Source organism: Myzus persicae, unplaced genomic scaffold (genome assembly GCF_001856785.1).
Source record: "Myzus persicae strain clone G006 unplaced genomic scaffold, MPER_G0061.0, whole genome shotgun sequence".
Classification (NCBI taxonomy): domain Eukaryota; kingdom Metazoa; phylum Arthropoda; class Insecta; order Hemiptera; family Aphididae; genus Myzus; species Myzus persicae.
This window is the reverse complement of record NW_019101093.1, coordinates 4,900-17,828: the sequence shown is the minus strand read 5'-3', so window position 1 is coordinate 17,828 and position 12,929 is coordinate 4,900. Positions and strand designations below refer to the sequence as shown.

At 32.6% G+C, this 12,929-nt stretch overlaps 2 protein-coding genes across 2 annotated transcripts; both read right to left on the bottom strand.

The window, feature by feature from the left end:
- Positions 1-2,231: 2,231 nt before the first annotated feature.
- On the bottom strand, positions 2,232-10,122 carry LOC111027712. The gene is made up of 8 exons (XM_022306128.1): positions 9,053-10,122; positions 6,932-7,430; positions 6,330-6,601; positions 6,019-6,241; positions 5,658-5,921; positions 5,196-5,573; positions 3,721-4,239; positions 2,232-3,582 (listed from the first exon to the last, which is right to left on the bottom strand). The coding sequence occupies exons 2-8, from the start codon at positions 7,086-7,088 to the stop codon at positions 3,461-3,463; spliced, it is 1,935 nt and encodes a 644-aa protein (XP_022161820.1). The 5' UTR covers positions 7,089-7,430; positions 9,053-10,122; the 3' UTR covers positions 2,232-3,460.
- Positions 10,123-11,666: 1,544 nt separating this feature from the next.
- Positions 11,667-12,162, bottom strand: LOC111027710 (52 kDa repressor of the inhibitor of the protein kinase-like). The gene is made up of 2 exons (XM_022306127.1): positions 11,892-12,162; positions 11,667-11,776 (listed from the first exon to the last, which is right to left on the bottom strand). Exons 1-2 carry the CDS (start codon positions 12,160-12,162, stop codon positions 11,667-11,669), a joined length of 381 nt encoding a protein of 126 aa, XP_022161819.1.
- Positions 12,163-12,929: the final 767 nt, after the last annotated feature.

Genomic DNA, 12,929 nt, shown 5'->3' with positions numbered 1-12,929 from the left:
GAAGAGTTTCCTACTCCGAAAGATGTCCATGCAATTCGAAGATTCTTAGGGCTCACGGGTTTCTTCAGGCGGTTTGTTAGAAACTATGCTACCCTAACTGAACCCCTGACCAGATTGACGAAGAAGGGAGCCGAGTTCGAGTGGTCCACATCTCAACAGGCTGCGTTCGAAGAGCTGAAAAGGATTTTTGTGGACACACCAATATTCTGTATGTTCAATCCGAAAGCAGCGGTTACGGAAGTTCATACAGATGCGAGCGCTGTGGGACTAGGAGCCATGCTGCTACAGAGTGCTGAGGAGGGAGCACCCCTACAAATTGTCTACTGCATCAGTAAGAAGCTAGGCGTGGCTGAGACTCACTATCATTCAAGCAAGCTGGAGTTGATGAGCGTGGTTTGGGCAGTCGACAAGTGGAGACATTTTCTCCTAGGGATAAAGTTTTCAATTATAACAGACTGTCAGGCGTTAGTTTATTTAAGGACGCATAAAGCTACACGGCCGCAAGTTACAAGGTGGTATGATGTACTACAAGAATATAATTTTGATATATTCCATCGTCCGGGCACGAAGATGGCACATGTAGATGCTCTGTCGATAGACCCAATCTCAGATGAAGAAGGTGAAACGCTGGATGAAGTGTTAGCAGGACGGTTGGACGTTTGCATGACGTTAGAAACGGAAGACAAGGTGCGTATGGCACAACAAGTTGATGAAGAGGTGCGCCGCATAGTGACCATAATGCTAAAACCAGAGAACATCCGGACGAAGGCCGAACGAGCTATAGCACAGGAATACGGTCTCAGGGGTAAGTTACTGTATAGAACGTACCAGGGAAAACAACTTTTTGTGATGCCAAAGAGCATGCGAAAAAGTATTGTAGTAGCAGCTCACGACCTGGGTGGTCACTTGTCAGTAGACAAGACCGTTAGTAAAATTACACAGGACTTTTGGTTTGTGGGACTCCGGAGATACGTGAAGTTCCACATAAGGATGTGTATGGAGTGCCTGATGACCAAGAAGCCGAGGGGTAAGCAGCCAGGGGTCTTACATCCCATACCACCAGGACGGAGACCATTTGAAGTTGTCCATGGAGACCACATTGGACCTTTTGTAACTAGCACCGAAGGAAATAGGTACATATTGGTGTTAGTGGACAACTTAACTAAATTTGTATCTTTGTTTGCAGCGACAGACACTAGTACCGAAGGAGTATTGTATGCGATGGACAAATTTGTGAACAGGTACGGGTTGCCCAAGAAGTTGATTACTGACTGGGGAACTTGTTTTACGTCCAAGCGCTTTGAGAACTTCTGTGAGGTTCGTGGTATCTCCCACATATTGAACTCTACGAGAAGACCTCAAGCGAATGGTCAAGTTGAGAGGATAAACAGCGTTATATTGGCCATGTTGATTTCAAAAGCAGGAGAGGAAGACCAGTGGGACACGTTGTTGTCAGAGGTGCAACGTCAGATCAATAACAGTGAATCCAAAGTAACAAGACATACTCCATTTGAATTACTGCATGGATACCGACCACGATTCGAGTTGGGTAGGTTGCGTGACCTATCGACTACCGCTGAAGATTGGCTATGTCCCTCTGAACTGTGGGAAGATGCGCGAAATGAGATAGTGAAACAAAAGGAAAAGGTTAAGACAGCCTACGACAAGCATCGTCACAACCAAACACAATATGTAGTTGGGGAAGTAGTAGTGATGACCAGAGCACCAGTCACTACGGGCATGTCCACTAAACTACAGGAGCGATATCGTGGACCTCTTGTCGTGACAGAAGTGTTGCCAAATGACGTGTATCGAGTCTCACAGCTGGCGGAAGATGGGGCAAGACACTATGCAACAACAGCACACGTGTCGCAGTTGAAGTCATGGAAGCTTGTAGAGACCTCTGATGCCAATGAGGACATCACAGAAGAGGAAGAGCCGGAACAGATTGCTGAGGAAGCAGATGTTGGGAACACAGTACAGGACCAAGGAGAAGAAGCCGGAGTGAGGAAGTCCACCCGACTAAAGAGGAAACCGAAGAAGTTAGATGATTACGAATGAAAGTTATTAACTAACCATGTTGGTTTATATTTATGATTTATAATATTAATTAATTATGTTGGTTTATATTTATGATTTATAATATTAATTAATTAAGTTGTTTATATGTATGATTTATAATGCTGTTAATTTGTTTTTTTTGGGGGTTGTTATACCATATGTAGTTAAGAGGACGCCACACCGAAAGTAAAACGTATGCGATGACCAAGAGAATGCGCTGTTAGGTGTTTTAGAGCGGCGCAGGCACGCGACGTTTAAGCCACGCCCACTGCTCGCCCAGTGCTCGTCGCTCGACGGCTTTCGATTGTGCTCAGTCGGGAGCGATGTTTATTCTTTTACGAACCTTCGTGTATGACGGGTGGCATAAATATAAACATAATATGTACGTAATATATTAATATTATATATAATATATAAATAATACATGTATATCCGTGCGGCGTGGAACTGCACGTACCAACTTATTTGTTTTTATTGCATTAGCATTAATGCATTATTACTAACTTCATCGAAAATATTTTATATAATAGGTACACAGGTACACTGTACAGTTAATAATATCTAATTTATAAGAATAACCTAAAGTCTAAACTAATGTTACCTAAATATTAGTATTCTAGTAAGTAAATGTATTCAATATTTTAACTTATAAGTTATATTTTGTGTGTATGGTGTATCTGCAACCGCATATATTTTTTAAATGCCAGCTTTTGTGGATTTTTCAAACATGATACAGTTGCATCTTGCACTTATCAAAGCTATCTTACCTATTTTGTATTTATATGATCCTACCTTTCTAGTTTCTACAAATATACGATTCACGCGCGCATCCTATAATGTATTTTGTAATTTTCAAACAAATGTACAACATAACAAATAATAGATGAGTAATAAAGAAAGTAATTAGTAACTAGTAATTTATTAGTACTAAAAAACATTACATTTTTTTCTTTTTTTTTTCTTTTGGTTGACAGATAATATTTTTTATTTTATCAGATTCTCTAATATCTGCCTTGAGCATACGCTTAGGGTATAACGGATTGACAATCTCCGGCAGTAAACATTCTAAATAAAACCTAAAATACAAAAAAAATCATTAGGCACAACAAATAATAAATTATAGATTATGATAATGTAACAAACTTTTTCAATTTGTTGACCATTTTATTTTCCCAAAATGAGATGTCATATTCAATTGTTTCAACGTGCATCCAATTCGAAGTATATATCACAAAATAGCACTTCTGTCTTCGAGATATATGCAATTGCCCCATTATTTGGTAGTAATATACATGGTCTACTTTTAATTTGATTGATCCATCCATTATGTAACAATATTGTAGCTGTACATTTAAAACAAAATACAATAAATAAAATTAACAATAATAAATAAATTATATTATATATTTTGTATTAATATACGTACAAGTTTATTTTTAACGGCATCAATTGCATTCAAAGTATTCTTGGCAGAAAAAGGGCATTTAATCTCCACAATGGCATTGTCTTCTATCAAACCATCTAAGCATTGGTTGTAAACATTAACTTACATAAATATCTAATAGTTAATACCGTTATACATGTAAACTTATATTAGGTCATATTTTTCGAGATGAATTAATTACCTATAATAATACTAAATTGCAAAATAATAGTTACCTGGACTCGCCGCTAAATAGGGGATTATTGGATCTATCAGTAAACCACATGTTTGAATTTTTTTATTAATGTATTTTTCCATTTCTGTACGAGCTATAGCCTCCATGTCTCGTCCGTATTGTAAAGACTTCGCCTGCGCCTCACATGCATATAATACATTATAAACTGTATTTTTACAACTGGTATTACACCTCATTTTGCATATTTGACCAAAACGAGAAGCAGTTAATCTGATCCTACGCTCTTTATACCACGTTTGACTATTGCTTTGTTCTCGCGTATTAAACTCGATGTCAATTTTATTTGCAGTTTCTAGTGACATTAGAAATGTTTTTTGTTTTTCTAAAACAATTTCCGGTGACAAATCATCGACCAAAGGTTCCGCCAACCCATAATCTTCATCAGGCCCATTATTTGAATAATGCATATGACTTCTGCGTTCTGGAAATAGTTGTCGTCTTTTCGTGGTGTTAGAAAGCTTTCGTCTGTGATTCTTCAAATATTTTTTCCCAAATTTTCCTAAATAAAAAATTCAAAATTATACCTTTAAAATAGTTTTCATTTATTTAATATTTTAGATTCAAAGCAACTTTTCTGATAGGAAAGTGAAACTAGTTGGTACTTTAGGGGGTCAATAGTAAAAAAATGTCAATACTTTTTAAACGCAGCAGGAAAAACCAACAAAAAATTAAGGAAAAAACGTAAATTTTTACGCAACGCACTTTTTGGAAAAATCTATTTTTCTTTTTGGTGTAGCTCAAAAAAATAATAACTGTAGATACGTGAAATTTTCACCAAATATTTATATTTGCAATTTCAATACACTACCAAATTTTCAAAAAATTTTGAGCTATTTATAAGCATAATACATTTTCTAGTTTTTTTTATTTTATTTTTTGCTAACGTCGATAAAAATGTTTTCGCTCCATCAAAAAACTTGAAAATTTAATACAAGATTTTCCATAACTTGTTTTAAGTGAAAATTAAAAAAAAGTTGAGCGTAAATGTTTGATTGTTTGTTATTAGCGTCTATAAAGTTAGAAATTTGAAAAAATACGTAAAAATCACAAAGTTTCACAGTTTTTTTTATTGAGAAATGTATAAAAAAATGTTTGGTTTGAGTCTAAGATTTGAAAATTTAATATGAGATTCTCCATAAGTTTTTCTATCATTCTAACAAAAAATATTTTTACCGGAAAGTCAAACTAAATTTTTATAAGCGTTTGAAGTAAGACATTAGGTGTTCCCCCGTTTTTTCGGTGCACGCGAATAACCTACGAAAAATAATAAAAATACATGCATTTATTAAAAAAGTATTTAAAAAAAATAACTTTTTTTGTAAAAAAATATTGTTTTATAATGACTTGAAAACATTTAATAAAAATATTTTCAAAAATATATATTATACTTTTCGAAATAATGTGTGTTGTTTGATAAAAGAATCACGCTGTTTAATATTTTATTTGTATTATTACCTGGACTGTGATTGTTAGTCATTTTTTTGTGGATTTTTCGTAAGAATTCTTTTGTATTGAATGCCACAACCGCTGCTTCTATTCTCGTGGTATAGTTTCCTCGGCTAGAAAAGTTGATTCGTTTGCCACCGACATGTTTATTTATTACAGAGTTAAACTGTTCGCATATGTTATTTGTTTTGTTTTCTAGTAAACTAGAAGCTTTACTAATTAAACGCGATACACAATTTTGAATCTCTGCCATCATACCACTACCTGTGGCTTCTGGAACTAGATTTAGTTCATTGTTTTTTGTACCAGGTTCACAAAAATAACTGGCGCAATTTGTATGTTGACCCAACCGGTGAAAGGGAGCATTGGCTAAATCCTTTTGAATTTCTAAAATTACATTTTTTAGTTATTATAATAATAATTGTTTAAAATTGCGATAAAAATAAAATGTATTTAGGTACCCTTTTTTACCTTTAATTTTTTGTAGCTTCGTTAGTTTATCATCTTCTATCCAATGTTTTACAGATTTTGTAATGTCAGAACGAAATCGAATTATATTTGTAATGATAAATTTACGAACACGAAGCGGATATTTTGAAACTTTAGACAATGCGTTAAGTTTAGTAGCATAATTCCTAAGCAAGTGATTTTTACATTCGATTTTTTCGATAAAAAAGTTTGGTCCATATGGTTGTATTTCCTGAAGTCGTTTCATAACGCTGCTGTCCCCATCTCCTATAAATAATGTTAATATATGTTTGATAAGTTAAGGTGTAAAAAGTAAATACATATATCACATCAAAATGGATCATTATTATAATTATCAGCTTACCAATAAGTTTATTAAATTTTAGTCCGTGTAATTCTATACTTTTTGAAAATCCTTCTACAACTCCATCTGCTTCCATACTTGTAGATGATTTTCTCCAATTTAAAAAGCAAAGATGTTCTGGCGCAATTTCTTTTTTAATAATCGATTTTTGACATATAACACAATATTTGTTTCTAATTCCAATAAATAAAACCTTTTTTGTTTGATATCCGATTATTGTTGCCTATAAACATAGTATGTTTATTACGGAGTTAATTATTTTATATTATAGTTATGATTATTTGTAATAAGAATTTAGTAAATAAACGTACTACTCCAGATGATGCATTATAGTTAGTTTTGTAGCTTCGTTTGGACCATTGTCCATCAGCCACTACTGTACACATCGGAATACCATCAGTGTCGACATAACCATATTTTATAGCGAGTTCTTTTTCTTCCTCACCGGCTATTCTCATCTCTTCCCATGCACTATCCGAAATAGTTTTAGCTAAAGAGCACTGTATTTTTATAAAACTACTACATGACAATGAGGGTATTTCAAGAAATGAAACAAATTCTGATAGTTGTGTATGCCCAATGCCTACAAATGACAAAATATAGATACATTAGGCATTTCAATAAATACTATGATATTCGAAACCGAAACCGAAATCGGATAATGTTTTCCCGGTTTCAACCCCTGATGGCTGATGTATGTATCTACATAACTATTTACATATAAGTATAAAATATAATGTACAGACCGCGGAATATGTGCCAAATACAAACACAATATTCCATGAAATACGAGTTTATGATTCAGTGTAGGTACTTATCTCCGTATGTAGATATGCGAATACATAGATATTACAATCTGTATTCTAATATATGAATCTAATATTCTAACGTATTATAAATTAAAATAACAAACCTATAGCTTGACACGCGTTGACAGCAGCATTGTTAGTTGTTACTGTGTTGGTTTTATTCATATTTTCAGTGTAAATTTTCTCCACAATATTACAAACTTTACATTTAAAATAAAATACAGATTGAAAGCCTTTTATAATTTCAGACTGATACTCCATATCTGTAAATGAGCAATCGAATCCAATATTATGTTTCTTTTGTATTTGACTTATAAAATACAAAATATCGACAATTCTTCTTCCTTCTAGTTTTCTAAAAACAATTGATTTAATTTATTAATTTATTTTTACAAAATTATTAAAAATGTATATAATTATAGTATAATATACTCTGAAACGATTGTATTGATTGATTCATCTGATTCTACACATAGTTCATGATCAATAATTGAATTCATAGATAAAGATGTGCCAAATGATGAGCTGGACTCGTTATCTGTACTTGATGAAAATGGCCGAATCGTATCATTTGGAGTACTAGTAATTACATTGACTGATTCACTAAAAATTCAATAAGTACTATCGTAGAAAACACGTTTAAATTGGCATTTTCTTTACATAGCATAGTTTAAAAAAAATGAATTTTAAATTAAAAAAATTAACGCATAAAATAACAATTTACTTCCAAACTGGTTAAGATATAAAATAAATAAATAAAATATCCTATAAACTGACAAATCGTTTTTCGTATACAATCAAATCATTACACTCAAATAAACACAATAAACTCAATTTAACACATCCATTATAATGACCTAATCTTTATAATCGAGGTCCCTGGTCCACTCAAACTTGACTGTACAGCAGTGAGCCGAGTGAGTTCTAGATTTTAATCGATACCTATTATGGTTTGAAATTTCAATACAAAGTTCTAAATAAATTGAGATAACTATACCTAAATATAAACGAAAATCGAATGATATTTCGTAAATAAATAGTTTTTATTGAGTTTTAAATTTGTAAAAAGCTCATCACAAATTTGAATTCAACGATATATATGATTGTATACGAAAAACGATTCTGAGCGGAGACGGATTGTCAGTCTAGGATATTTTATATATTTTTAACTACAAAACGATTTGCAAATGTTCGATATTTTGACGTCCAAATTTTAACTTAAAATGTCTATGATAAATTATAATTTAAATATATTTTTTTGATTTTGTGTTTACACTATTTGAACTTTTTACGAAAAACCTTGAACTCAATTTTAAATTCTTGAATATATAAATTAAAAACTGAACATTTTGTAAATTTTTAACTACAAAACAATTTGCAAATGTTCAATGAGGAATTTCGGTAAAAGTTTGAAAATTAAAAAATTTATAAAAAAAATTGTGCCTATACATTTGTATTATTTTTGATGTGCTATATAAACAACTTGTGAGGACTCTTGTATTAAATTTTCAAAAAAATTAACCCAACGACATTTAGATTCTGAGCGAAATTCATGAATTTTTAAATAAATAAAACTCCGAAATTTCGCGATTTTTACCTTTTTTTTATCAGATGTCTAACTTTAGAGGCTTATAAAAAACAATAAAATATTTACGCTCAATCTTTTTTTAAATGTTCACTTATAACAAATCATGAAGAAACTTGGATTACCGTCACAAGTTTTTGGCTGTCTGAAAAAATGTTTATCAGCAATAATAAAAAAAAAAACGAAAATGAATTATGCTTATTAATTGCTCAAAAAACGTCGAAATATTTTGAAAATTTTATGGTGTATTGAGATTGAAAATATAAATATTAAGTGAAAATTACATATATCTAAGTTATTTTTGTATTACACCAAAAAGACAAATCGATTTTTCCAAAAATTCCCGTTTTTTCTTAATTTTTTTTTTTCCCGGCGCGTTTATATAGAAAATTTGTTACTTTTGACTCCCCAAAGTACCAAATAGATTCACTTTTCTACCAGAAAAGATGCTGATGAAGAAAATCTGAGTACTTTAACTGTCCCGAATGTGATGACAGACACAAACAAATTAAATTAATTAATTAAAAAACACACAATATATCATTGTAAAAACAATACATTCCTCGCATCGCTCGCAATCTAAAATTCAAATTTCAAATGTCAATAAAATATATCTATATATATTTCTATTTGCACTTACCTAGAAACTAGTATGCCATTAGAAGACAAATCTTCTATTCCCGTATTAAAATTTTTTACAATATTTGCAGCATCTGTCGATTCTTTTCTAAATAAATGAAAAATAGTTGCGTAATTATTTCTACATATACAAATTATTTATCCTATACTCAACACCTACTGGCTACTATACATCAGAACGAGTTCCTGTTTTAAATACTATTGATATTTATTTTATTATTGGTAGGTATACTTTATTATATTATAATATTTATATACTTACTGCAGTAGGTTTTGGTGATTGCCTCCACGAACTTTTTTCATACGCGTAGATAATGCTACTTTTCCCGTACATCTTTTAAAAGCTCTATTTTTTTTGGGGGACATCGTAAATATTGTGATTGTGTAACAGAATGTTTTACGTTATTGAAAAACACTTTACAAAATATACAAATCACAAACCTCAAAATTATACGATAAGTTAATGGCAGACTGGACAACAGTTTAGTTGATTATCTGATCAAATACCTACTATAATCGTTTATAGAATATTAGAATTTGTCTATATTAATATTCTATTCGGATTTCGGGTTATTCTTGGAATCGACGACGGAAGCCCAGACGTCGCGCGTCGGGAACCGGGCCGATAACGATATGATCATATATGTATGGTGGGGGGAAAATCTTGTTCACCGAAATGCCACGGGTTGTCGCAGCACTGCTGTAGACGACGAAAACTACGGTTTTATAAAATGTTCAAAGAAAACACATTTCACGCGGGATCAGTGTTTGAGACGTGTGGTAATAGTATGAACACCAAATTTTCACACTGTATAGATCAGAAGTTTATCTGTGTCATAGCGTCGTTTTTTTTCCGATATCTTAATTAGTTTTGTCACAATAAGGTTTTGAAAATTAGTTTTTTTTTATGTTTTTAAAAATTAAAAAAAAAAAAATTGAGTTAAGTTTTAGAAAAAAAATCGACGCTATGACACGGGTAAACTTCTGATCTAAACAGTGTGAAAATTTGGTATTCATACTATTACCACACGCTTCAAACAGTGATCCCGCGTGAAACGTATTTTCGGTAAAATATTTCGGGTGTGTGGCGTCCTCTTAAGACTGTTAGGTTGAGGTTGTTGTATTTCTTTTGTTAATTATGTATAAAATTAAGTAAGGTCCTATGAGGACATAGGTTTGTCAGGGGGGCCGAGTGTTAAATACTCCATAAGAGGTGCTCGGTATGGTTGGGTCTTTTCCTCCCACCTCTCCCAGATTTATGTATATGTAAGAGATAAGTGTACGGTATGGTAGTTGGTTGGAGACCCGCATCAGAGAGCGTTCTCGATCGGGTTGTCCTGAGGCCAGACCGGTAATTATTATTATTATTACAAATAAAGTGTGTTTAAAAGTCTTTATAATTAAAAGTGTTTATTAATTATTCCACTGTTAGCTGCTAAGAGTAGTTAACACTAGTTATAGGAAATAATAAAGGTTGCTATATTTGTCAAGCGCCCCATACCATTTACAAATGTCCGATATTTATCGCGTTGCCAGTGACAGAAAGAATAAAAAGAGTAGCCGAAATGAAATTATGTAAAGTGTGTTTACGACAGCACGTACCGAAAAAGTGTAACGGTAAGAATTGTTTTACTTGTTCTAAACCGCATAACACAATGCTACATCTTGGTAATAGTTCAGAGTTAAGAAAGTCGGAAGCAGAAAAACCGTCTGAAGATCAAGAAACGACAGCAGCGGTTAGTGTACACGTAGCGGCTAGCTCGAGTGACCAGGTATTATTGGCAACGGCGGAGGTACGAGTTCAAAACGAGAATGGCGAATCGCAAATAGGACGTGTATTGTTAGATTCAGGCTCACAATGCAATTTTATAACCGAAAGTATGGCACAAATATTAAAATTAAAAAAGACGCGCGTACAGCATACCGTATTGGGCATTGGCGGCAAAAGTCAAAACGTGAAGGCGGCTGTCGTAGTGACGATTCGTTCGCGCATTAATAATTATAATTTAACTTGTTCCTGTTTAGTTGTGCCTAAAATTACAAATATATTACCGCCAGAAAATATCGGAGGTGAATGCATAGTACCTTCGGATATAGAATTAGCGGATACTTCATTCAAAATTCCAAAAAAAATTGATTTGTTGTTAGGCGCGTGTCATTTTTTCGAAATATTGGGCAAACAAAAAATTAAACCGACAATAAATGGACCAATATTTCAAGAAACTCAATTGGGCTGGATTGTTTCCGGTTTAGTAACATCAAAATATACGAATGGCAAACCAAATAATGTAAACTGCNGCCACCGTCTCCAACCACACCAAAAATATACATACACTTTACTTGTACCACAGATATTGTTTCGTGTTCGACCATTTTATTTCATATACACTATTAAACGTGTTATTTTCACTACCGTGATCGTCAAATTGCGTGTTGTTTCCTTTTTTTTTTATCAAACCTCACCTCCAGACCGGCTCACCGTGACACACTATATCGCCGTAGCCGCGTCATAATATTTATAATATGGATGAGACAGGGATTAGTACAGTACAGGCAAAATTATTACTCCAAAAGGCCAGAAAAGAGTGGGCTCTATTACTACTATTCTTAATCCTTCAGTGGCTGGAATCACCCTGGTCTTTTGAATTATCATCAAAATACTGTGGATCTACATTGGTTTTCAACTGTAATTTGGCCAATTTTATTCTTTCAAACATCATTTCATCTAAAAAATGTAACTAAAATTAAAATTAAATTATTAAACCAAAAATTACTCTATTCAAAACCAAATTATTTGTATAATTTTTAAACATGTTTTAATAATTTTATTATTTACTTACCATTAAATATTGTTGGAATAGCATTGAAAACTAGTCGGTTCTTTGTTGTGGAGTTCAAAAACATTGAATCTACAAAGTGATCGCCACATACTTTATAGCTATTTTTTTTTTTTTTTGATAGTCCTTCAGTAAAATTTTCTGTACCACAATTTTTTGTCCATAATGCTAGACGATCGTCTTTTGGATATTGGAAGAAACTTATATTCCTAGTACTTGCTTTACTTTTGCAAAATTGTACATAGCAACGCATTCCTATTTTTTTACTATCCATTTTAAAATTAAAAAGTACAACTAAATTGTATACTGAAAATTAAGTAACTTACATACTTGGTCAGTGGTCAACTAATAAGTCACATGTGGAAATGGTACAAACAGCAACTAGAGGCCAAGATAACCTAACTTCTAAGGGATGTAAAAGGTCAGATCCTAATAGAATAAAAGGGTAATTAGTATGAATTTCAATGTTGGCGGCAGGTAGCAATCGCGTAATTTTTTTGTCATGGACCAAACGAAATTTTATGCCCGCACTGTGGTCACACTGATTTGGTCACGGTGATAATATTCATAGTTTTTGTTTACTTCCCGAGTGAGCCATCTGTTTTCATATAGTCAGTGCTATTACAAGGTAATATTATTAAAGGTATTATATACCTATTTTTATAGGTACATAATATAATACCTGTGTTTATAACACGTGCTAAGTTAGAATAGTCTCCATCAATCCATTAGTCGGTTATTCAGTGGTTTAAACCACGAACTAAGATATACAGGACTGGAAACGACTTAATATCACAGGGAACCCAATAGACTCAAAAAAAGTACACATCAGTTCTTGGCGCACTCTACCAATCAAATATATTACTCATTTTATATAATGTTAATGATAGTATACATTTTCGAAATTTGATAATAAATTATAAACAGGAAACAAAAAACAATAGGTAAATTAAAATATCTTAATATCTAATATTTATGAATTTTTTTTAATACTATGCGAGGTTTAATATTTATGAGACTGTAAGTTTAGAGCATTTCTTC